The 27,851-nt window shown below is 31.8% G+C and overlaps 1 protein-coding gene across 2 annotated transcripts in view; it reads left to right on the top strand.

Annotated features, from left to right (window-relative positions):
* NCAM2 (neural cell adhesion molecule 2) overlaps positions 1–27,851 on the top strand; it is a 517,778-nt gene that overhangs the window by 469,002 nt on the left and 20,925 nt on the right. Inside the window, exons 15-16 of one of the 2 annotated variants that reach the window (XM_032406279.1) lie at positions 5,424–5,604; positions 12,003–13,552. In XM_032406279.1, the coding sequence (XP_032262170.1) occupies positions 5,424–5,604; positions 12,003–12,109 (288 nt within the window). In that variant the 3' untranslated portion in view covers positions 12,110–13,552. Of the gene's footprint in view, positions 1–5,423; positions 5,605–12,002; positions 13,553–27,851 lie in introns of those variants that run through there. The other variant, XM_032406278.1, reaches the window with a different exon arrangement.

Here is a 27,851-nt window from a genome sequence, read left to right as displayed (position 1 = left end):
TATGTGATGCATTTTTTAATTGTATAACCTCTATGGAAAGGAAATAGGGGAATTCAGAAAGTAAGCAACATCATAAGGATTTTAAACTTGATTGCTTCTTTGACCCTATCTTTCAACTCTCCATGTGCATGAGACTGAATGTTTTACAATCTAGGAACAACAGAATTGAGATAATATATTCCCTACGTGAGTGTTGATTGCTAGCAGACATTGAATCTAAGTATTAAACCTACATTTCACCAGGATGAGGAAAGACAAATCATATCCTAATATAGAGAATGTGTAACTTAATATAGATCAGGAAATGCATATAGAGCACCTGACTTTGTTCAGTTACACATTAAGAAGACAGAATTTATGAGAACAGAACTAGAGTAGTAAAAGAATTAGATGTCTCTATGCATTCTTTGTGAAAATTAATGTCTCTAACAATAAGTCAGTAGGATTAAACCGTGTGTTTGGAGAATAAAGACAAGCGTATTAATTTCATAATGTATATGGAAAAATGAAAGAAATTATTTTATGTACAGAATATTTTACATCTACTTTGTGTTGTAGAGCCAATGTAACTCTATATAATTTAATAAATAGTCTTTTTCACGCTTCCACGAGTTTTTCACTGCTTTCTCCCTAATTTGATGATAGCTGTGGGATCGTAACTATCACTTAGTGTTGGCACATTAAATATTTCCTGAGCTAAGAAGGACTAAAAAAAAAAAATTAGCTGCTTAAAATCAATTGTGAAGAAAGTACTTTAGGGACTAGCAACAGTGCTCTACCATACGTTTCTGAGTCTTAATTGACCTTCTTAAGCCATTTGGAGTCTAGAAGGCTGTATCTTAATGGCCAAAGGAAAAGAAAAGATAATTTTAAAAAGGGTCTTAAAATAATACATATGTAAAATTGAGTTCTTGTTGTTGAGATAACTTATTTTCTAATTAATTATTAATAATAGTAACTTATTTTCTGATTTACCTATGTTTAGGTGGGTACACTGAAATTTATTTAAAGCCATCAGTATAAGTTTTGAAGCATTTTCAAATAATAACTATGGACATTAAAGAGTCCTAAGCTTTCTGATAATTTTCTTTGCACTAGTGAAGAGGATGAGTTTTATTCATTCTGGTATTGATATCTTCAAAAATACTATTTGTTGTCTGAATGAATAAATACATCAAAGAATCAATGAATAAATGAGTCTGTGTTGAGCAATTATACATAATTCTATAATTAGATTAATAAATCTAAGAAATAATGAATGCAAGAGAAAGAACACTTGTACTGGGTGAATTTTTATGGGTTGTGAGAACACAGAAGGTGATGGATAGGAAAAATTAGATTTTAGTTTTCCCTAAAGAGATATGTGAGTGATGGAGACTAGGAATAGATTAAGTAGGATCCAGTTTACAAAATTTTGCCAAGCCTCAGGATATGGAACAAAGGCAATTTGAATCAGTTATGATAATAGAAAAAAAGAAATCAGAATTTGAGACAACTATACTTCAATTAAAAAGAAAGAAATTAGAATTTGAAACTTTACTAAAATCCTCCAAATCTTACATCTTTTGATATCACAGTGGAGTGTTTGAGTGTGTGTGTGAGAGTGTGTGTGTGTGTGTGTGATTGCTAAATCACCTCTCTGATATTCAGAGTAATAAATGGAGCTGTAGAGAATTCTGGGGCCTTTTGTAAGGTCATACAAGTAGTGAATACCTGAACCATGCTACCAGGAAATCTAGGAACCAGAAACCGCCTTACATGGCAATGCAAAATCTTAAAGCATAACACAGGGGAGTCATGAGGACCTTAAAATTCATCTAGTGAAAGAACAAGCTCACCTCCTCTATTGTCCTCTGTTGATTCTGTTTTCATTTAAGATGATGTTGAACATATATTCCCTGAGACTTCAAAAAGGATTAGTGAATTACTTCTTATAAATAAAAGCAGTCAGGGAGTCCTCTACAAATAAGAAAACCAACACTCCTTTCATCTCTTCTCAGCTCTCCTCCCTATACGATGATAGCAAATATTTCCCCATATGCTGGTATTATGATTTTAAAATAACTGTTAAGGAGAGCCTCTTAACTGTCATTTGGCCCTGCTATCTATTTTCTGAGAAAAAGGATTGCTTAAGAGAAGCTATATCAAAGCAAAATGGCCATTTTTCTTTTAGTAGCTGCCCTTCAACATTTAATTGGCTTATTAATAATAGCCCTATTCAGCAAATCATCTCATTAAGTTACCTAGGGGAACATTTTGCAACTAGATTATCTTAAATCATTCCCTAGGCATTCAAATTCTGTAAATTAGGCACTCTGCAGATGCATAATTGAGATTTTGATACCTAGGGGAGTATTTGGTAACACCCACTTTAATTTTTTTTCCTATTCCCTAGGAATAGCAATTAAGGGATTAAAAAGCCTCCTTGTCTAATGTCGAATGGAAATTGACTAAATGGGGGGAAATATTAGAACTCCCTTTGGTTCCTTATGCCATCAGTCCAACTATCTAAAATGATGGAGGGGCTTTTAATTTATCATGTTAAGAGCTTCAACAATTAAGAGTTAAATGATGGGTAATTCAGAAGAGACTATCTACATGTCTTGTGCTTGTCAGGAAGTTTCCCTTCAAATGCTCAGTTCCCAGAAATAGTATTTTTGGAGGATTATGTGAAGGACATGAAGTCTCTCCATCACTCTGAAGAATAAATTTTGTCCTGGGGTAATCCAGATCTCAGCTGTTGGTTCATTTTCTGGCTCTTTCGCCCATATCTCCACTCAGATCCAAAGCAAAACTGAACTCTGGATTTTCACCAAGGTATTCATTCTCACCAAGCACTTCACAGTTGCTTAGGACTTCTGGAATTATTGGGATAAAAGGAAGGCCATAGGGGCAACTCTTTAGTGCTTCATGTACCCTTTGTCTTTATCTAACCTTTCAGTTCTCCTCCTTCTACCCCCTCCCACAGATGGGCATATGTGTATACACAGTATAGAACATATCAGATATTTATGTTATATAGATTTTATTGTGTCTGTATATGTGTATATATTGTGTCTATATATGTGTGTATGTGCCTAAACACATATACAGATAAAGACACAATAAAATCTACATATATACATACATATACATATATACATGTAATATATCATCTAAGATTGTTTTTGAGTAAATATTTTTAAGCTTTATTTTTTTGGTCAATACCTACAGTGTTGTTACATTTACTGAAAACAATAAGCCTGTAGTGTGTATCTTTCTGTCTCCCAGTGTTGGTACACCTTTCTGAGATTTTCAATCATTGTGCTTACTTTTGGATCTAAACCTCTGTGAAAGAATCACACTTTTTCATTAACTAGGTTAGGAAAAATGAAAAATGGCACTGGAGTTTATTATTTCCAATGAGGGTGACATCACTTCCCCAGGGAGACCTTCTGAGGCCCCGGACTCTCCTAAGTTTCCCTGTTTTATGCTCCCAGAGCATTCTTCATTTTTCAAAGAGCTCATGTCTTTCTTCCGGGCTGGTGTAAACTCCAAGATGAGCGTATTGTACATGTCCTGTTCACTGTTGTGTTCAGAGTTCTAGAACAGCCCCTCTACCCAATAAAGGTGGAATGGATAATTGATGGATGAATCGATGATGAAGGAAGGTGTTGGGAAAATCATGGCTGTTCCGAACAGCTGTCCCAAACATTTCAAAAGTGCTCCTCACTTCCTTTCTTAGACTTAATAATCATTTAATGCTGTAGACAAGTTACAAGCATTCTGGCCCAAACTATTCAGTTTTCCAATGGCCTCTTCAGGACACCTCATAATACCTTAAATAGTACTGGACAACAATTTATAAACTTAATCCATTTATAAGTTCAAAAAGCAAAGGAAATATCTCTTGTTTATATGATAACTTTAAGTGCTTTACCAAAACCCATGGCTTCGTAGCATTAAGGGTGCTAATATGTTTTAGTTTTAGATGAAATATCAAAACAGGCTAACTGATACCTCTGTAATAAAAATTCTATGTAACCAAAAATAATTAAGTAGGAAAATAGAGTAATAGTATGGTATCAAAACAGTAATGTCTTCTTGTCTCCTTTTAATGGACACTTCATGTTTGTAGTATCATCAATTTAATGCGATCATGCATTTAACATCCATAATTTAATCTCAGAGAATAAATCCTAAATTTTCACCATAAATGCTGAAAACATTGTTATGCTTTATAGTCAAAGAAACATTGTAAAATATTGACTCAACATAAGGTAATACTGGGCTGAGCTCTGAGGTTAAAAAAGATTGATCTGTCTGTCATCTATCTATCAATCTATCTCGCCAGACTCTAATTTACTTATAATTATATCTCTGGGAAATTGAGATTTGAAATTGCAGTGATAATTTATTAAATATATCATTCCAGAAAAAATATTTTATTTTCATATAGTTATTATGAAAATAGGCTCTCCTTAATAATGGTTGTCATTTGTTAAGTGCTTGTGATTCCTAAGGCCCTGGACTACCCAAAGTACTTGGTTTTCCTCATTGCTCCCTCATAAAAGCTGACAGATGCAGCTGTTACTATCATTTCTGTAATAGAGATGAGAGAAATGAGGCAAAGAGGTTAAGGAACGCACCAGTGTTTAAATGGTTAATATGGCACAGCCAAATGTTCACATTGTTTAGGATAGTTTGAGTCATTAAGTTGTATAAATTTATTTTTCTGTGTTAATTGTAATCATAGTATATTTTTCAAATAAAAGTTAATTCAAATATGTGATCTAAAGCATTTCTTTTAGAAAGAGAATCAGGATTTAAGTGTAGATGTTCAAGGATAGCATAACACATTTTATTTTCGGATGCTAATAACATTTTTAACAAGTAATATTTTTTCTTATGTGTTGTTTTATTATGAGTCTAAAACATCAGAGTAATAAAAATACTCATGGTAATTTAAATCTGTAAAAAATACCCAACCTCTATTTGCAAGACATTTTATCTCCCTGTCCCCCCACCCCAAACCTTAAACAATAGTCTCTGGCAATTATTTTAATGGACATACTAAGCTTTTTCTGTAAATTATGTTTCATTTTTTCTGTCCACATGACTATTAATAATCAAAAAATGGCCAAACAGTGAAATGATATCTGTGAAATAAAAATAAATTCTTAATGAAGGTGAATTATCAGCCACTGAATTATCAAAAATTAATTATGAAATCATTCTTTGGCTAAAATTTAAAAAACATTACATTTTTATGGAAAATTCTTAGAAATGACTTCATTGATAAAGCAACTTTCTTTATCCCTGTAGATGATAAAATATCCTTTCTTGAAGTTAATAAAAACACTTTTTCTACCTGAAGATAAATTATATTTTTTAAAAATCCCAACTTCAGTGTATTTACAAAATATATTTGATTGCCTCTACAGAAAGATAAAGAAGATCAGTGGCTAGAGAAAAAAGTGCAGGGAAATAAAGACCACATTATTTTGGAGCATCTACAGTGGACAATGGGGTATGAAGTTCAAATTACAGCTGCCAATAGATTGGGATATTCGGAACCAACAGTCTATGAGTTCAGCATGCCACCAAAGCCGAACATTATTAAAGGTAAGCAAAACTATCTGCTTTCTCAGGCTGGCAATAAATATGATAATCATCTTTTTATAACTCCTCTGGATTTTTTCTTAATATTGAAAAACATAATTTTATAGAAGGAATTGTAAATTCTGAGTTCTAATTGTGATTATCATGACATGTCTTACTCAAGATTTCTCAAATTGTTCTTGCCATGGGGTATCAGTTAACTTGTAAATACACTCTGACAACTTTGGTGATTGAAGCGATGGGGAGAGAATGAACAGAGGGAGGGGATGGAAGGTAAAAGTGAAGTGTCAAAAATCAACGTGAAAAATTTCTGTTGAAACCAGAAAATCTTTCGCAAAGAAGACTTCTCTACCAAACACATGGAGGCTGGTCCTTCACTTTTGGAAAAATGCGGTCAAAGATAATGATGAGCCCATCCATGACTGATCAAACCAGTTGATTTTGGAAAGGTAGAATCAATCACACAGTGAGTCAGAAACAACCACAGATGTAGCCCAGAAAAAATTATAACTAGGATTTCAAGGAGGCTCACAATGTTGCAGGACACTCAACATCAGTATTCAAGCGCACTGGTGAATTCTACCTTTATTAGTAACAGTGCTTGCATCATTATATGCTAGTGATTGTATCAAAGTCCACAGGAGAGATATTAAATTTTTTTCAGATACATGTTATAGAGGTAAAGATGCAAGAATTTGTCCTGATTCATAGTCATATTTAACTCTATGAGTTATCACATGGGTCATACTTTAACATCTACCATTCCTTTAAATATAATATGTAACATTTACTGGTAAATCTTATACATACATGTATGAATATATGTAATATACATATACTCTTCATATATATATATGTAGAGATGGGGGCAGCATATTGATAAGCATGGCTTATTGAAGTCATATTATATTACAGTGTCAGTATTGTTACATAACACTGTTGAGACTGGGAAAAAATAAAATGTGTTAGTTCAGTCATGTTCTTTAACCCTCTTGTAACTTCAGATAGATATCAATCTCATTATTGTGAGTTTGTGATATAGAACATCTTTTTTTCCAAATTGAAAGCATCTTTATACAGTGAATCTTTCTATTAAAAAATAATTACTATTGGTTATATCGTTTAAAAGTCATTGATATTTGACTTTATATTGCTAATATTAATAAGTGCTTCCAATTATAATTTGAAATTAGGAAGTTGGGAACATCTAGAACTAATATTGATATGTTGTAATGGAATTTTTAAAAATTTACAAAGTACTTTTGCATTTATTATCTCATTATCTCATTTATGTATCTCTGAATCTGAATTGAACAAGGAAGAGTTATACTCATTTTACAGATGTAAATTTGGAAGGTTAAGGGATCTGTTCAAGGTCAGAGATACTTTAGTCATATGACAAATCCAATAATCTTATAAGATGATACACCTAAGAATATGGTTGAATATACTATCAAGTTCATTGCCTCTGTGAGTTTGAAACACCAGTAACTACCTCTACAATTATAATGTTTTATTTTTGTAGTAATTATCCTCTATACAGATACCAGCAACATGATATAAATATGATTCTAAATCTGAGTCAGAATCTTCAAAGGAGGATTTCAACAGTGTACTCCATTTTCCTCAATCTTTAATTTAGCTTGTATGTTTGGAGAAAATAATTATTTTTATCAAGATAAAAATTAATGTTGTATGAGGTTGGAAGACAACATTTTAATAACATTTTATAGGTAACAAACAAATTGTGAAAAAAATAGACTTTAGGCAGATTACTTTATGTTATACTTCCAGAGTCCCTGCTAGTTTTATAAAAAATCATTGTTAAGGTGGCTCAGTCAGTTGAGCGTCTGCCTTCAGCTCAGGTCATGATCCCGGGGTCCTGGGATTGAGCCCCGCATCGAGCTCCCTGCTCAGTGGGGAGTCTGCTTCTCCCTCTCCCTCTGCTGCTCCCCCTGCTTGTGCTCTCTCTCTCTCTCTAATAAATAAATCTTTAAAAAATCTTTAAAAAAATCATTGTTAATAAAAACCAAAAATAAGTATGGATAAAAGGGTAAAAAGTAAATAAGAATATATGTATATACATTTATACATACATATACATACATACACACATATATACATATACAGGCACAAACATATCTAAGATATATTATGATACATTTACCATAAAAACGTATTTTGTTTGAATTTCAGAATCAGATTGTGGGCAGTACCTAGAAGACAAGTGGAAAGAATTATGGTTTATAGTTTCAGCCTTGCTTTTGTTAATTAATTTTTCTTGATATGCATTTTCTTATCTCTAAGCTAGTTTCTTCTGGTTCTGCTATGTTAGGATTCATTCGTTTGTTCTAGGTATTTATTGAGGTCTTGCTTTGTGAGAATGACAGAAATGGGCACAGAGGAATGACCTGTGAAAAGTACAGAACTGGCCCCTGCCCTCAGAGACCTTACAATCAAGTAGGGAAGGTAGACATAAAACCTAGGGTTAGAATAACCACCAAATAATTACAACTAAGAGATATGCTGGGGCTGTATGCTGCCATGAAGGGGTTTGGTACTTGTACCTAACTTGTGGTGAGAGGTAGGGGTTAGGGAAGGGTTCCTTTAGAAAGTGCCTTTCCAAAACAAAGTTAAAGGAAATGAGTCTTCTAGGGAAAGTTTGTATATAGAAGAAGCCTCTGAGAGAGAGAGAAAAAAAAAAAAAATTGATCTGCTTTAGGAACTAGATAAAACATGGCTGAAGAGAACCTGGAGGTGTATGAACAAAAATAAGGATAAAGAGGGATCTACAACCCAGATAATCCAAGGTCTTCTGAAAATTACATAAACGATCTTAAAAGAGGTCGTAGAGGCAATAAGAAATCATTTGAAGCAGGGACGTTATATGAATAGATAGGCATTACAGACAGATTAATCTTGCTCATATGTGTAAAAGGAAGAGATGGATGAACAGGGACACTTGAAAAAAAGTGATAGCAGTAGAAAGAGAAAACCGTGAATAAATTCTGGACACAATGTAGATGTAGGTTAACCTTACATGTGTAACAGATTGAATTAAGTAGATATTGATGACTTTTGAGTTTCTTGCTTGGATAGTTGGAACACTCTTGGCATCATCTCTCAGGATGAAGAATTTGAGGAGCAGGATTTGCAGAATAGGATCAAACATAAGATCGGTTTGGTGATCCTTAAGTTTGAAATGTCAAGTAGTAGTTATATGTGTGCATATAAAGATGAGAAGATGTCATAGATTGGAAACATACATTATGATGTTAACATTAACAGGTGAATGGTATCTTAAGCCTGGGTGAGGATAAAATTACACAATGAGTAATGCCCAAGCTCCATGAAAAAGAGTCTGAAATACTCATAGATGTCTCCCTGGTACCTAGAAGCGTGCCTGGCACAGCATAGATGTTCAAGGAGTACTTTTTGGGTAACTGAGTAGAGGATAAAGAACCGAGTCCCAAGGAACTATTATATGGGAAGAGAAAACCACAGCAACCTCCCACCCCCCATGAGATTAAGATGTTGTAGAGTTCCTGGAAAAACAGAAGACTATAGTATCTTGGAAGTTAAGGGAGAGTCATCTTTCAAGAAGAAAAGCTATAAATCGCATTTGCCACTTGAGATGCTGCCAAGAGGTCAACGGAACTTAATCGAAAGAGATGTGAAGTGTCCTTCATACATACAACTTTGCTGAAGTGGCTATGAGAGAAATTAGGTAGGAGTGAGCTGAGGATTTTATGTGAGCTTAGGAGGTTTAGACTCCATGTTTATTTAATGCTTTTAAGAAGGTTTGCTATGAAGGCGAGCAGAGATTAAAAAAAAAAAAGAATCAGTGTCAGAAGGACTTTAGGATGAAAAATGCTGGAGTGTGTTTCACAGCTGATGAGGCAGATCATGCAGTCAAGAAGTCAGAACAAGCTATCTGAGAAGGTAGGAGAAAGAATTCCTCCCCCTCTAAACTGTGCAGCTGATGGCTTTCTTCGTGGAAAGCCACATTAATGACATGCCTTTATAGTTTAAGAATCGTTCAGCTTAGCTCTAGAAGGTTTTGGGGGGCAATTTTAAAGGCTGTAATGGGTGATGGTGAATTTGGGAGCCTTTACGCCCACAATATCCTACAGAGTTAAAATTATGTATTGGTAAAATAAGGAAAATTATCTGCATATGCCTTCATCAAAATTACCCTGGTAGCTGTATGATTTCTTATTCCATTTTAAAGTAAATATTATAAATTCAAACTCATATCTGAAATAAGTTATCAATAATAAACTAGCAGACCTTAAGTCTTTTTATTCCAGTTTTAGAAGATGTGAACTTTAGAAGTTGATTTAGTTTTAATTCATTTTTGGTAGCATGCGTTGTAAACTGTCTAAATAAGTTTATAGACTTTTGAATCTAAAAAGTCATTGCTTATGTGCATTCAATATATTTAACTTTTTGTAAGCAACAGGCTAAATATAGAGTACATGTATTTGTTGGACTGAAGAACTATTTTTTTAACAATATGCTCACCTTACATTCATATATAATATGTTACATTGACAATAATGGCTTTTCTACGTATGTATATTAGTGGATACCACACTTCTCCATAGTTTATTATTCTAATTTAAAAGGTACTTTGTGATGAATAATATTTTCTCATTTCCACTTATTAAACATGTGTTTACTTTGAAAGATGTGTTTCTTGAATTACATAGAACTAGAGTGCAAAAATCACAATCCTGTTCCCTTTTGGAATATTCATACAGCATAATGCCATCTCATTTTATTTATAAACAGTGAGAATATTGAATAGTTATGACAAATTAATTCTTATAAAATGATTACAAATCTATGGAATGAGAGTCTGATAAAATGACATTTATGGATTCGTTCTGTAATCTCTATGGCTAAAAATACTACTACTTTGGTGGATTGAATATAATCTAATGTTTTAAACAATCCTTGGTGATAAATAAATTTATTTTGAAAAACATTTCCCACTATTCTTTTGGTTTATGACAGGTTTAATACTGTTTGTTTTAACAACAACAACAACAAAAAGGGGTCTTTTTTTTTCTTTTAGTAATTGCTTCCTTTTTCTGCTTTTGTTACAATGAATTGAACACATGTCTAATTTTAACACTATTAATATAATTTGGTGACAAATAATTGCATTCATACATTGTTAAGATCTGATGATAAAACAATTCTACCATCTGAATTCAAGCACGTAATACATCTATAAGAGTTCCTCAAATTTAAGAAGCTAAAAAAGAAATTATATAAATCACCACCACTAAATATGTTGTTAAAAATTTTCAGATTTTTTTCCTTTTGTATTTTCATGGTTGTTTTGATTATATTTCTAATGAATGTAGAGTAAAATAATTTTGATATCACTCCATCTAGTTCCGAGCAATACTAGCATACCCTTACAGTTTTGAATAACTCGACATAAACAAAGAAAACAACATTTTCAATTGCATGGCAAATACTAAAATGTCTTCTTAAAGTTAAATTTATGATCTGTTCAGAATATGAATAAGAGAAGTTCTAAAACAACAGTGAAATTGAAGTTCAGTTAATTGGAAAGAACTTCATTTTAACTATCTGGAAATCTCAGTCAAAGCTAAATGTTAATACTACACCCAAAACAGTATTTCTTTGAATTTAGCACATAATGAAAAAGTAAACCTATATTTTCATGTTCTTTTGTTCTCAAAGTTATTTTTTAAAGAGGTACAATGACATATGTCTAGAGTTTGTCTTTGGTCAGACAGGGCTCCTTGCTTCTTCTATTCTTATGGCAAATTTTCATTGTGTGAATAGGTAATTTTCACTGATATTTCTTGGTAGCTTATTCACTATTAAAAATATAACTACTTTTATCAAATATTTCTTCTAAGATATGATGGCAGCGAAAAGTACTATCAGTAAACATTGCAGAATATGATGAGCTTATATTTACAGTAGCAAAGTGAATTTACCAGTAGCACAGTGAAATGGCAGGTGCCTTCTCGCTTATAAGATGTATCTTCATTCGAGAATAATTAAGATGCTTACATTTAAAGAATCAATGACAGAACTACTGTCTGATTTATGTGAAATAAACATTAATTAATACTGAGTATTAATATTGAGGCTCAGTTATGATTTAATGTGACAACTATTTCGTAATGTTCTGTACAGATTTTAGCCATTCTTTGTCTTGTATCAAAGTAATTTTTTTGTAGGTAATTTGTAATGGCTTTGTGTAAATCTTGCATTAATTATTTTCTCTTTTTTTTTCTTTCCTACTGTCACTTTTTTTTCTTTTTCTTTATTTTCATGTTTGTAACCCTACTCTTTTCTTCCTTAATTATTTTATTCTTATTCTATTTTCAAAAACAATTTCCGTCACGCAGATAAATGCTGTGAAGCGAATAAAGGCGAAAATGGAAGCCAGTCATGGCAGCTGAATGCTGCTGGGTTTTCTTTCATTATAGCCATAAGTTTGTCTTGGATGTTTTAATGTTGTTGTTTTATGATATTTCCTTTTATGCCCTGCAAATTTACAAGGCTAATCTGAAATTATGATAAAAGATTTTCTATGGTCCAACTAATTATGCATGTATCTTCACCCATGAGCAATTAGCCTATTTTCCCTTCCCCAAATTGTCAACCTTTAAAGTAAATAATTTGTCAGAAAATCACTGAAAGAAAGTGAATCAGGATTGTTTCTTCTAGGATAAGTTCGCTGCATAATTTGCTTCATTCTAAAGTTTCCTTTAATTTCTGAAGTTGACCTTGTTAAATATCATGTCACTTTTACTTGGAACGTAAGCATTTGCTGCATCTAGTCTTTCATTTGATTATTTTGCAAATATAATTCAATATCCATGGCCATACATTGTATAAATAGCAATTTTATTATGTAGAATTGTGGATCTTTTATATTGGTTTTAATTGTTACTCTTTTAAATGTAAGTTTCTAACTTTATGGACATTTATAAAATTTCATAGTGCTTACCATTTATATAAAACGTAAACCTGATAACTTTTATTATATTAGATGTGTATCCTTATTGTGCGACCTATTTTCCTTTAACTGACCTAAAATGTCATAAGGAATAAAAGTGGAAAAGTTTCTTCTTTTAAATTTGAACACCAATATTGAAATATCCATTTTTCATTAAGTTGAAAATATCTCTCTGCAATTGTCCCAAAATAAATAATAAAGTTAGAATGTGTTTAAAAAGTTGCATCCTGTTCACTGGATATGGACTGATGCTATTGTTAGCTACTTCTTGAGAGATGATGAAATTGAGAGGAGAAGGAGGTGTTACCACATTCCATTTTTCAGAGGAAACTGGATTTGAGGGAGTATCATAAGTAATGATTTCAGTTTTGACATTTTCATTCATTATAAAATGAGAAAAGTGTTTTGTGCTTTTTACTCCCAACCACAATCTAGCAAATGATTCTTAATACTCATTCAGGACAATTAGAAAGCAGTCAGATTTACATATATCAATAGAGTGACCATACTTACATGGTAAATCAAATTACTAGATACGAGGCTTTGAGAGTCACTCATCAAAAACTGTTTTGCTGCATGAAAGTATTCTCTTACTATTTTTTTCTTTTTTAAATAGCTACAGGATCCTATTACGTAAGATCTAATGCTAGACTTTAGTAGTCTGTCTTTATCTTTTCTAAACTCTGCTGTGCACTGCTGTCCTTCTTTCTTCTGATCTAGCAACGGATCTTTAGAATGCAGAAGGAACCCATCCACAGATTACACACACTTCTACTTCCTTCCCTTTTCTTCTGCTGAGACAAAGGGATTTCCAAACTTACACAGTACGGAAATCTAACCTGCTTATGGCGAGTGTTCTGTTTCTAAAATCACCATAGCAGGGGCGCCTAGGTGGCTCAGTCGGTTAAGCATCTCCCTCCAGCTCAGGTCACGATCCTGGGGTCCTGGGATTGAGCCCCACCTCAGCACCTTGCTCAGTGGGGAGCCTGCTTCTCCTTCTCCTCACCCCCCACTTGTGTTCTCTCTCTCAAAGAAAGAAATAAAATAAAATAAAATAACCAACTTTTTTTTTTAATTAAAGAACTAATTATAAGTGCATATTATATTCCAGGATATCTGTATTTGGAGAAGGCATATAGACTTGTTGGTTTACTAATATGTAGAAAGTGCTGGGAAAGAAAAGAGTTCCAATAACTCTTCCAGGAACAGTTTTCCCTGTTGACTATAACCTGACTGGATTTTTCCAATAAGACAAATGCTTCCACAAGACTCATGTAGAAATTATTTTGACATAGTATATGATAGCAAAATGCTTTTGTGGAGAACATGGAATATGTATTTCATAAGATAACATAGTTGATTTTTTAAAATTTAATATTCTATGACTCAAGGTCACCAACAGTGATACGAAGAATACTCAAATTCAGGTTTACATGGTACCTAAAGTGATATTTTGACAGTTGAGAAAATAATTTAAAATGAGAATTTTATTGTCTCACAGAATTATTTACATTTAATAAGTTCTTCATTTAGTTTTTATAAACACCTAAGTACAGATCAAGTTTTTAATCCTGAAATTAAAAAGCAATCTATCATTTGACCAAATGTTTATGCTTAGAAGAACAATTATTTTGCAATTCTGAGAAATGCATAAATTCTTGAAAATAAATCCTCAGACATCTTAAAATACAGGTTCTGTGCTTTGGTTTATTTCTACAAGAAATAGGAAAGCACAAAACTCTGGGCAGTACAGCTATAACATTTCAATAAATGAGGCCTTAGAGATTGTAAATTATCTTCTCAGATTAAAAAAGAAAATCTTAGTAATATGTAAGTGTTGCTAAATTATTTTTTTTTTATTACCTGAGTTTTAGTTTTGTTATATGCAACCCTGTAATCTGACAGTGCTGTTTAGTCTAATTAGTATCTACCTATAGGTCTAAACGAATGTGATTGTTGGTAAGCAAAACATAAAAATTCAACTTATTTTAAGTCTCTCCCTCATATCATCCAATGATTTTTTTCATTCAATAAATTCTTAAATAAAACCCTGTGTCTCAAATGTATAAAATATGAAGTTGTGTGTTAAGGTGAGTTTTATGTTAATAATTACATGTAATATGTCTATGTCTACTGATGTGTATATCATATCTCCAAATGTTAAATCATTCCAGAAGTTTGTGTTAAGCATCATCTACCAGTTATTTAGTTAGGTTGATTTCCTTGTGGATGATTACTTCATCTGCATGTGGAGATCAAGATTAATTTCTTCTATTATCATGGATATCTCCTTTTTTTTTTCTCCTCACCATTTTTCCTGGTTTGTCTTCTTTTCTCCTTTTATTATTTAGCCTTACTGGTTTCTCCTCTCCAAACCAAACTCCGTAATTATTCATCAGATCACTATAAGGCTCACCAATACCATGTACCAGATGTGCTAACAGAGTATGCCTAAGAAGTAGTAGTAAATTCTTTTCTAGGAAACTTCTTGGATAGGATAATTGTAGGTCAATTGGCATTTTTCATCCTCTCTCCTCATATTAGTCATTGGGAATAACGACATTTTATAAATGCTACACTCATACCATTTCCAGAAACATGAAACAAATGAACATATATGCATTCATTCGTGGTAGACATGGACAAGATTAAAATGTCTTATGGCTTATTTTTTTTTTTAATTTCTTTCCCTTTTTAGCTTAGCCTAAAGTATCTTAAGTGTTTCAAAAAATTAAATAAATAAATATATATATTCTAGACATTGGATTAACAGTTTATGTCTATAATTTCAATTGGACATATAAAATGAATACATACACAAATAATTTAATTGCAAATAGTTTTCACTATTTAAATATACAGAAGGTTTTTTTTAATTAAGAATTAAAAATACAAGTATGCACAGTAGTTCACAGGTTATACAATTTGGGTCAATTTGGAAGCCATTATAATTTAACTCAAATATTTTCCATATAAGAACGGTGACTTAACATATTTAATTTAAACCTGAAATAAGGAATATTCTACAGTAGTTTCAACTTTGTACATTTGGATTTGTGATTATTCAGTTATATTAAACAAAATAGAGTGTGCAAGAGGTAATTAATCTTTTTTGGGTCAGGATAAACTCTATTAGATATCTGAAAAGTATCATATTTATTAATATTTATTAATCTTCACTAGGAGTGGAAACATAAATTTTAAAATTACAAATGATTTTAGTGATTTAAGATAGATATTTATATAAACAATATAATCATTAAGTATGTTCAGGTCTAGTTTTCAAGAATAGTTAGATCATGTTACCTATAATAATACTTTCAGTTTGAAGTAGTTAGGAAATCTCTTTAGTCATGTAAAATTATCTGAAAATTTCTACCTGTTTGTTTTTGGTTATGACATTAGCAGTATTAAAAGCTTTAAATAGTGTGTTACAATACTACCTAAATTAAATGTTATTTATAATTTTCTTTAGCCCCTATGCACTATAATTTTACTTATCATGAAGGTTGTATCCAAATGTGTCATTTAATGTATTTTATTATGGCTCAAATCTGTGAGGTTTAATGTAATATCCTTTAAACAACCTTTGAATAGGTACAAATTATGTAGGTTTTCTCTTATATTAGCTTATTTCCTTCCTTCCTTCCTTCCTTCCAATTCATTCTTTCTAATATTCTCTCTCTCTCTCTCACATTCCCTTTTATTCCTCCTTTTTGTCTCTCTTGCCCTGTTGTCCTTTCTCTCTCTCTCCCAACCCCCTCCAGCCTTCCTCGCCCCCCCGCCAATTTCTGGCCATGAATAAATAGGGTTTATTTTTTTCTACTCCTTTTCCATTAATCACTGGTAAATGTTAAAGTCTTAGCATTTGTGCTATGGATATATGTCATAAAACCTTCAGAAAGACTAATGCATTGAATATCCATTGGAGATGCAAATATTCTACAAATAGCCCTTGGAATTATTTCAATATGAATTGAAATTGGTAAAAATTCCATTTCCAAGCCAGCTGATTATGTCATAAAAATAAAGAGAATTATTTGATCACTGTTAATACTTTATAATTTATCTTAGAATCCAGAAGGTATTACCACTGTAAATTTTAGGACCTAAAGAAAAAACAATCTTTCTAACATCTCATTAACCTGATCTCTTCTGTATTAACATCTAAATTGGTAGAGTTAACATTTAGAGTTAACATTTTTCTAACTTTTAAATATAAAGCTGTAGTATTATCCCTTTTTAATTTATTGTACTTAAAAACTTGATGAAATACATAAAGGTTATAATAGTGTATTAAGCAGCATCTCAATTTTTATCTAAGGCAAAAAAATTCAGTAACCTTAAATTTAATTTAATTGTTCTGAAATAAGAGATAAGCGTGTGATAATAATGCTGTGTTTTCCAAATACCTTAGGTTTTATTATCCTACATAAAATGAGCCAGATAAAGATTTTCTGGTAGTAAGCATCCTTCTTCTATGGCTATTAACTAATTTCAAAGCCTAAATTGAAAAAATATTGAAACAGCTAAGGAAAACACATATGTTCAAGAGTTCTATCATTTTATCTGTGCTGACCTGAACTGCAACTAATGTCCTTATGGCTTTGTTGGTAGACTATTAGTTTACCTAATTTTTAAAGCTAGGTTGATTCAAGTAGACTCAAATTTCATTTTACGTGTGAACTAATTGAATGTATTTTTAGATATAAGGTAATGTTTCTTAATTTGTGTGTGTTCAAATTAAGTTATTCTTTATCATTCCATTTTAACTAATAAAAATATAAAGTTACACATTTGCAAACATTGCATAATATTAAGAGAGAACATCTTTTTTCTTAATTATACCATATTTATTTTTATTCTATACATGTACTAAATGGGCACTATGAAATAAATCTCCTAGTTAATCTTTTTTTAAATGCAAGCAATTAAAAATTACTGTTTTAAGTAACCTCCATGATTCATGAACTTCTTTAAGAATATTTTTATCTCACATCTTACACTGATTTTATGTATAACACTTGTGTTTTAAAGTGACTATTTCTGATCATTTTAATTGCATTTGTTTTCATCATAGCTTATTTTCTTGAAAAAAATGTATGTTATATATGTATTGTCTTCAGTATCATCCCTTATTTAAAACCCCCAACATAATATCCAGCACTATGTGTAATCCTGTGCATGTGTTTCATAGTATATTAAATGTCATTTTATTTTCTGTACCTCTGTGTCTCCATTGTTGTAATAAAGAAAACTGAGGAAAAGCTTTGTTATATGTGTTTTCTTTATTACTGGTACAAATCTTCTCTGTCCTTATTGTGTGTTTTCATTTCTAACTTAATCAGATCCAATATCGCAGTGTAATAAACATATAATCATTGAGTGACTTCTGTTTTGGGACAAATAATACATCATCAGTAGACTCATATTGCAAAAATAATTTAGAAACACTACTAAATACTGTTTCTTTCATAGTAAACTAGTTTCAGAGTCTTCTTAGAAACTTCAATGACTAGTAGGAGACCAAAATAATCAGATACTATCTTAGTAAAATACAGGAATAAAGTTAATAATTTTAATAATGCAAGCATTGTTAAGTAGTTTCCTTTGCTAGCAAAAGTTTATAAAGGCAGATGTAAATGCTTAAAGAGATTTTTCAAATCTCTTTGGTTAATGTATTACTATAATTCCATTTAAGCACCATGAGAATAAAGTTGTAGAAAATTCCTAAGGTTCTCTGCTGATCCACAGCCAAGGTATGAAACAAAAATGGTGACTTTGGTTCTATTTCTTAATGTGTACTGTGTCACATGCTGTGTGGAATATTTCATTCACTCCTCATAAAGTCCCTCTGAAGTAAGTATCATTTCTCCCATATTTTAGAGGAGAATAGTGAGGCCTAAAGAAATTGAATAATTTACGTAAAGAGTCACAATTAGCATCCAGGTCCAGTGCTCTTAATAAAACATTATATTTCTCTTTTTGTTTTAGTTAGTACTGGACCTGGGTTCAAATGATAATTCTTTAATATGGAAGTTATTCAATTAGTTTTTATAAAGTGAAAAATTGCTGGCCTAGATATGAATATATATTTCTCTTATATAAATGCAGTGAAGTGCTACATTGCCAGATAAAAATGAAATAGTATAGAAATTACAAAGGAGAAAAAGTTCATTTCACAGTCTCTCGTGGTTTATTGTTGCACCAGATTTGTAACAACACTTACAAATATTCATTTCTGAATTTTCAGTTATTTGAAACATTTATGAAGTGTGTTGTTATCTATAAGTGTTTAGCCAACTTTTTTTCAAAATTTAGCACAGCTTAGTTCTTTAATTATTTTTCTTACATTATATTATTTTAACTTTTTCTGAGACTGTGACAGGTTTCCATCAACACTCCCATAGAAGAATAATAACTTTATATTTTAGAGTGTTTCTTTTTACAGGGAATTGTTCTCAAAAGATAAATATTAAAACCTTAAGGAAGATTGTGTAGATTAAAAAAAAAACAAAAAACAAAAAATGGTGTGAAGGTGATGAGCCTCTTGCAATGTCATTCCACTTAAAAGTATACAGAATAATTATACATAATTGTAAATATACATTATGCAAATTATAATATTATTTTATCTTATACAGTGTCTATTTTTAAAATATATTAATGGACACTAATTATCTAATGTTGATTCAATCACTAATCACATGTTCCAGGCTGAGTCTAACTACTTCCTCACTGCTTCAAATGTCAAACAGAGTTTGACAAGCCTGGGTGCATTATGGAAATGGGCATGGAATAAGAGAGAGGGAAGACTGGAAAGGCATTCCAAGCCATAGCCCAGGCCTCCACTAGCTCCCTCCCTGCAACAGGTTCTACTTCCCTGTCTATGTATCTCTAACAATTCTCTACCATCTTTTGGGGAAAGATCACACTTTTGAGGTTTTGGTGGTGATGGTGGTGGTGGTGGTGGTGGTGGTGGTGGTTGATTTTGGTTTGGGTGATTTATTTGTCTATCTACTCAGTTTCAGGGTCCATTATTTTTAACTTCTTCATTTTATTCACTTAACTCCGACCTACTTCAATCATCCTCAATATCTTACCTCTAATATTTGTATATCTGTGCTAATTTCAAAACATACCATTTATTTTCATACATTTCCATGTTTGCTCATAGCATGTTCTGACTGAAATAAACTCCTTTCATCACATGGAAAGTTTCTCATTCTTCAATACCTTTCAAATATTGTCTTCTCGATCATGTCTTACTTGACCACTAACTACTAACTTATATGCTTTCCCACCTATCTGCTCAGGCTACATTAATTTTTACCACTAGTAAAGCAATCAGTTGCACTGCATTTCAGTTTCTAAGTTACATGTCTTATTCATCTCCCCCAATTCATATGAGTCCCCAGAGAAGAGAGTCTTTGGCTCTTTTCATATTTTATCTTCACAACTGCTTGATAAAACTGTTTAATAACATTGAGCTAAAATAAAGGGTGATCATGCATTTTTGCCCAATTTAGCCTTGGGCAAAAATATTTCTGTAATATCAAAGGACTAGAAAATATTTTGAAAAGATAGTTAATTTATAATTCTGTCTTTGTAAACAAACATATATAAGAAAAGACATTCTTAGGAAAATGTATAGAGTTTTATAATTATAAATACCATTTATATAATATACATGTTTACAATTCCTTTCCCATTACCAAACCAAATATCCTCAATTAGCTAATTGTCTTGCCCCAAATCAGATAGTAAACATAAATGAGTAAATAGATAAATAAATAAAGTCTGGTTTATGTGTGCTTCCCTCTTAACCCACCTTCTCTCAAATAATACTTCCAAGTAGGGAGAAGTGATTTGAAGGGAAATTTTGGATTATCATTGAGTTTATATATATATATATATATATATATATATATACGCGCACACACATGTATGAGTCTTACATATATACATAAAAATAGTTATACATGTAAAGAACATTTTATTTATTTATTTATTTATTTTTTTAAAGATTTTATTTATTTATTTGACAGAGACAGACACAGTGAGAGAGGGAACACAAGCAGTGGGAGTGAGAGAGGGAGAAGCAGGCTTCCTGCGGAGCATGGAGCCCGATGTGGGGCTCGATCTCAGGACCCTGGGATCATGACCTGAGCTGAAGGCAGATGCTTAACGATTGAGCCACCCAGGCGTCCCAAGAACATTTTAACATAAGAATCAAAATAACTAAAGAATAGAGACACAGTGGTAAGAAATAGGTGATGTAAAATACAATCTTCACCCTCCTCCCCCAAAGAAATTTGGTAGTAAGCAAGCAAACAGCTACATCAATATTGCTTAACTGAGTATACCTAGAAAAATCATGACCATCTTATTAAAATGTACTGAAAGCTTGAGGATTTTAAACACATACAAGTAACAACAGTAGGCTATGTTAATATATTTGAATAATACTGCAAAATTATTGATGAATTTTACTTGTAATATATAAAATATATATATATATATATATTTAATATATAAAATCTGAAAATTTCAGGGGTACCTGGGTGGCACAGTAGGCTAAACGTCCAACTCTTGGTTTCGGCTTAGGTCATGATCGCAGGGTCATGAGATCGAGCTCTGCATTGGTCTCAAGCTCAGCGTGGAATCTGCATGAGTTTCTCTTCTCTCTCTCCCTCTATTATTCTCCTCTCTCCCTACATGCTCTCTCCCTCTCTCTCTAAAATAAATAAATAAATCTTTTTTTTTAAGATTTTATTTATTTATTTGACAGAGACATAGAAAGTGAGCACAAGTAGGCAAAGCGGCAGGCAGAGGGAGAGGGAGAAGCAGGCTCTCGACTGAGCAGGGAGCCCGATGCGGGACTCAATCCCAGAACCCTGAGAGCGTGACCTGAGCCCAAGGCAGACGCTTAACAGACTGAGCCACTCAGGCACCCTAAATAAATCTTTTTTAAAAAATCTGAAAATTTCAACCTTTTAAATTAATGTGTGGATCCACAAATTGTATTATCAAGTATTATCAAGTTTTAATCTCTGACATGAACTTTTATAATTTGTTTTTAGATTATTGAAAGAGCTCCAATGAACTCAATACATGTCCCTTTAATACACAGCAAATTACTTTTATGTGATCCTAAAAATTAAAACTTTGTCAGACTGGGCACAATACACTTATAAATAGTGCAATTTCATACAATTATATACTCCTTTCATGATGGTAACTTTTCATTTTTTATATATTTGTAAAGATTTTGAATTTTAAAATCCCAAGATTCCTTTCCCAAAATGCAACCCCTTATAAAAAACTCCGCAGTTTTGTTTTCCCTGGTAACAGTGCTCTTTCACAGCCATCACAGATATTACCAGCATTACATACTTTTTTCTTTTCATTGTTCTTTGAAAACTGCATGCCTGATAATTCATGCTGCACCTGAAGAGTTTTCATTCAGCTAGTTCTCTAAGCAGTTAAATATCTGAATAATATGAACTTGAGTGAACTTAAAAAGTTGCTAATAAGTGCATTTTGTCAGGACGCTGAATGATGTAAATGCTTTCATTATCTCATGAATACTAGAAGCTGTCCAAGAGGGAACCAAGGTATGACAGAGAAAAGATTAGAACACAAAAGAGGTACAGTCTTTATTTTAAGGAGGAGGTTTTGATTCACATGGCAATAATCTGTTGAAAGTTTCAATCTTATTTTTTATTTCAGTGAAGACAAATGTGTCTAAAATGCACAAAATAACCATAACAACAAAAGAAATAATAATGATAACAGCAACAAAAAAATCTAATGGTGAGGTAAAGAAGGCAGGTGAATTACAGAAGAGAATACCAAAAAAAAAAAAAAAAAAGGATATATTCTTATCCCAAACCAGGCAAAAGTCAATTTCATCTATCAGAGACAATAAGAGAATTTTTAATAATTCTTTTGCTTTCATTTATTTTAACATCAATCTTACAAAGATCAAGAAAGATTTTCATTTGACATACAGAAGTATGGGAATGACCAGAAAGATAACTTGCTATACGAATAACGGAAAAATAAAAAAGGGATAATATTTAACAATGTTGAGTTCTAGTCACAGTGAAATGCACATCTAAAACCAGAAGAAGGAAAATGATCTTAAACCTTAGATGTTAATGAAGATAATTTATCAAAAAAACAATAAAAATCATTTGTAAAATGTAAATATGTATTTACAATTATTTTTATGCATCATAGTTCATAAATGTTAGCAATATTCAAATGTTTAAGCTTCCAAAATCTAGGAAGGTTTTGGGTAAAAGTAGAGAAGTTCTATTTTTTTAAAAAAAATACTGTAAACAAATAAAATAAGAAGTTACTATAAACAAAGTGAGCATAAAGTAATAAGTATAACAATTGAAATAATAATGCATTTGTGCAGTTCTTTGGAATTCCCAAACCGTTTTCATAGTATGATTCTCAAAGCATATTTTATTTTTTTATTTTATTTTTTTAAGATTTTATTTATTTATTTGAGAGAGAGAATGAGAGACAGAGAGCATGAGAGGGAGGAGGGTCAGAGGGAGAAGCAGACTCCCTGCCGAGCAGGGAGCCCGATGCGGGACTCGATCCCGGGACTCCAGGATCATGACCTGAGCCGAAGGCAGTCGCTTAACCAACTGAGCCACCCAGGCGCCCTCTCAAAGCATATTTTAGCTAGGATACATGAGAATTATTACCTACATTTTATTGATAATGAAACAGAATAAAATTATAATTATGATTTAATTATATCTAATTGCAGTGTGTGAGCCACAAAAATGTATGAACAATACATTGCATTGTTTCTATCAAAGTATAAATATGTTATAAAATATTACCTGTTTATAATTTAAATGAAAAACATATATCTTAGGAGGGTACACTCCATTTTTTTCTGGGTGTATGGGGAAGCAATAATAAAAGTAGCTTAGAGGGGATGAAAAATATAAAATCCAATTATAGTGGCTCTTGAGTTTGCTATTTGATTTTTAAATTTTTTAAATTAATGGAAAATAGTATTTTTAATTCTCCTTGCTGATGCAATTTGTAATGATGTTCTCCTTCTTTCTAATTAATACAGTTTAATGGGTATTAACCAGACATTGGAAACCTCAGAAGTCCAAGCCTTTGTTTCAAACAGGGAAATTAAATATGAATCGAAATGGAATGGATCCATCAATTCAGGGATGAACACCAGGCACCATAATGCAGGAGGCCCATGGTCATGACATAGAAGAGAAATGTGGTATTTGGAGAAATGGAAATAGTGTGAGACGTTGTGCTCAGATTGTAATATCATTGGTTTTAACACTTCCCTCTTTAATAGTGAATTTTATAATATGAATAAATCAAAGCTTACTTTTTTTTATTTGTGATTACACCTACCAAGTTGACCTGAAAGTCATGTGTTTTTTTTTTCAAATACATAAAAACAGATATTTGTAATGATTTTTTTCTAAATACCTAAAATATACAAATATCACATTTACACATGCCTGAGTCCCCATTTAGTTTAGCTGAGAGAAGACTATCAAGTCCAAAGACAAATTTCACATGATTTAGGTTCTGTTTAGCAGGTCAGTATTCCCAGTAGAGAATAGAAAGTCTTATAAATGCATAATAAGACATTTCTCTACACAACTCCATGGGTTGGAAAATATTATTTTCTTTCTTGACAAGTGGGTTAATGTCAAGAAATGTAAAGGCTGCAGCTTTGTCTGTGCTGGGGAAATGTTGTGATTAGACTTTATTTTTTGTATTCCCATCATTTTTGAAATTGTGAAACTTATTAAAATTTGTATAAGTTTTAAAAATTTATTTTGTTGAACCAGTCTAGACCTTTGTCTCATTTCTATACTTTTGCTCTCTCTGCTACACTTTTTTATTCTTTGTTAATTTGAGGGATCCTAGGAGAAAATCACAAAACATAAATTTAATTTACCAATTTAAGATAATTCCCAAGTCTGTAAGTGACAGGTGGTTTTTGAAAACAGCTCGTCTAACAACACAATGAGAAACTGTGTGAAATCCTTAGGGATGGTAGTTGGTTTTTAAATTAGTGCAATTTCTTTTTTTTTTAAGGATGTATCACCCTAGAGTATGCCTTCTATAATGCAAGATTACCATAATCCTGGTGAAAGCCCTTACTATTAACTGTATGCCCTAGTTAATATAAAAATTTTACTCTTTTGTTCTTTGGTTGTGTTAATGAAACGAAATGAAATTTTAGGAACTTGTACTTCGTAAGTAGAAAAGGACTTAAAAGGATGTATAAACCTAAAGATTTATGTTAATTTTTATTAGTTCGATTTTAGTACATATCATACATATGTACTACACTAATTAGGCAGTACTCAAGGGAGGTTTGTGAAGCATAAATGGTTTGATAGTCTTTTTTTTTTTTTTTAAACTATGCAGCCACAAGTCTTGAGATAATCCAGATGTCTGATTTTAAAGTAGCTGACCATCGTGGCTCAGATGGAGCCCAACTGCAAAAAGCTACCTGCTTCACCTCTTTTCAGATAGGACATATATGTGTATAGATTTACACCTAGATTTTCCATAGATCAATTGATGTTTGAAAGTGTGTGACTCTGAGCAGGATGAAGGAAGAACATACAAGCAGGAGACAAGTATACCTCCTGCGATATCGGAATATATAGTACCTAGCGATGTTATGAGAAACACCAAAAGGTTTTTGAATGTCTTCTTGTTTTTCATACACTGTTTACTTACTGATACTTAGGAATATCTCTCATGGAAATAGCTACCACTATTCTGAGAGCAAAAATGAAATCTCCATTTTTCGGACCTATTAGATTAAAAAAAAATTTTTTTTCTTCATGTTTTTATTACTTTTCCAAGTCTGAAAGTCATTCTCAATCTATTTGGAGAAGATGATATGTACACATAGAATAATAGGTAAATAAAATACTAAACTATCTAAGGAGTCAAAAAGCAAGACCAGTTTTATGAATATAGTATACAGGTTTTTGAAAAACTAGTATTATCAGTTGCAATAAATCTCACGGAAAATTAATTCAGTGTTTTAGTTGTGAGTTAATTTCTACAACAGAAACATGAAAACATGCATGTGACAAAATTTAAAATGAAGTTCTCTTTTCTTATTTTAATGCTTTGATTGTATGTGTTTATTTCAGTTAAGATGTAATTACATAAAGGTCTGGGGACTTGTATTGATTCAGCTTGCCAATTTCTAAATCTCATGTGACGGAAGGTCAGGTGGGAGGAAAGTTATAGAAATTCAGTCAGCCTGATTCTCCTATTTGCTTTCAATAATAAAATATATACCAAAAAAAATAGATGTTTAAACTTTATAATTCCTGAATTATTTATTCTTATTAAATTCTAATATAAAATCCCCTTTTTCAAAGAGCAGTACAAAATGAGAGAGCTAATAGCAAGAATACATAAAAAAATGATTTATATTGTTGTACATCATTTAAATAGTTGTTCCTTGTCTAGCAGTATAGGGGAAAAAATGGACATTTTTCTGTAAGAAAACTACACATTTTAATTTACTTACTATGTTATTCCTCTCCTGATTATTTGATGATACACAACATAAATCTAACACAGGTATAAACAATATAAAACCTGAAGCTACATAGTCTTCATTTGTACTGATCTAATATCAAGGGTTATCCTGTGACTTAGGCCACTGCCCTCTCTGGACCTCAATTTCCTTATGTGTAAAGTAGAGCTGATAACATTGTTTTCCTATGTGATGGAGTTGTAAAAATTATCATAAAATATCATATATTGTAAAACACACGTGTAAATATTCTGGAAAGCTAAAAAAGAAAAGTTGAACTGGAAATCCTTTAAATGATTGCTATGTTCAATCTCAATTAATTCAATAATTAAAACTGTATTTAACTTAAAAAGAAAGTATTTTCTGTATGTTACTGAAAAAATAAATCATTGTTAGTCCCCAAATCCTAGTGATGTAATTTTACATGTGGTCATGATTTTGTCTGTGAAAAAGCCAAAGACAAATAAGTAAACTTCCCCACCAGAATAAATAGGTGTCAGAAAAAAAAAAAAAAATTAGAAAATTTGGCTTTCATAGTTATTATAGCCTAACTTCATGGGATGTGAGAAAACATTAGCATTTAAATACATTCTTAAGCCAATTAAAAAAAAAACATAACTTTTAAAAGAAAATTAAATATCTATTACATAAACCTACTTGCTATACATCCTATCCTCTGCAATGACAAAATATATTTGGTTTTCCATAAAAATAACATCAAGTAACCTTCAACATTTATAATCATGAGTTTAAAAGGTATAATTTTGTTTCCCTAGGAAAAAAAAAAGTAATAGCTATTTTAGCATCAATATTCCTTTACCATAAGGTGCTTTACAAATATAATGTTTCTAAGAGCTTTTCTAAAGATGGAAATGAAGCAGAGCAATATGCTGGTTTAATGCTAAAAAGGTCACAAATAAAATATTTATCATTTAAAAGCTAACTAGCTAAACATAAGTAAAAATGACTGTATTCTCAAGAGAATAATCAGTGTTTAATAAGAGATCATGTCCCACCTTAGGGTGCTGATGAAAGAAGTATGTTTATAGACTAGTTTAACTTTAGATGGTCTATTTTTTCCACCAAAACCTCATTTCCCTAGTATTTTACAATAGCAAAATAATAGTAGTAGTAGTAATAATAATAATTAATAATAATACTATTGCCAATACTTGTTAGATTTTTACTCTGACCTGAGCAATAAGTGATAGAGGTATTAAGTACATTATTATATTCACAACAGTCTTTCCAAAAACCCCATGATCTAGTTTGTGATTGTTGCTGTTTCTGTAATTGCCCTCATTTTAATAAAGTGGCATCTCAGTCTTAGAGAAGTTAGCTGCCTCACCCAAGGTTTTACAGCAATATGTGATGGACACCAGGTTCAGTGCATTTAAGTAGAAAGCCAGTCTCTTCATACTTAAAAAAAAGGTAAATAAAAGGGTGCCTGTTGGCTCAGAGAGTTAAGTGTCTGACTCTTGATCTCAGCTCAGATCTCAATCCCAGGGTCGTGAGTTCAAGCCCTGCATTGGGCTCTATGCTGGGCGTGGAACTTACATTTAGAAAAAAAAAAAAAAAAAGGTAAATGAAGATCTAATAATGGGCCAGGTAGATCATCACTGATCTGTGGGATTTATTGTCTAGAACCGT

The sequence above is a fragment of the Phoca vitulina genome, unplaced genomic scaffold (genome assembly GCF_004348235.1).
Source record: "Phoca vitulina isolate PV1807 unplaced genomic scaffold, GSC_HSeal_1.0 scaffold8, whole genome shotgun sequence".
Lineage (NCBI taxonomy): Eukaryota > Metazoa > Chordata > Mammalia > Carnivora > Phocidae > Phoca > Phoca vitulina.
Note: the sequence above shows the minus strand (reverse complement) of the source record. Positions and strands in the feature narration are given on the sequence as shown.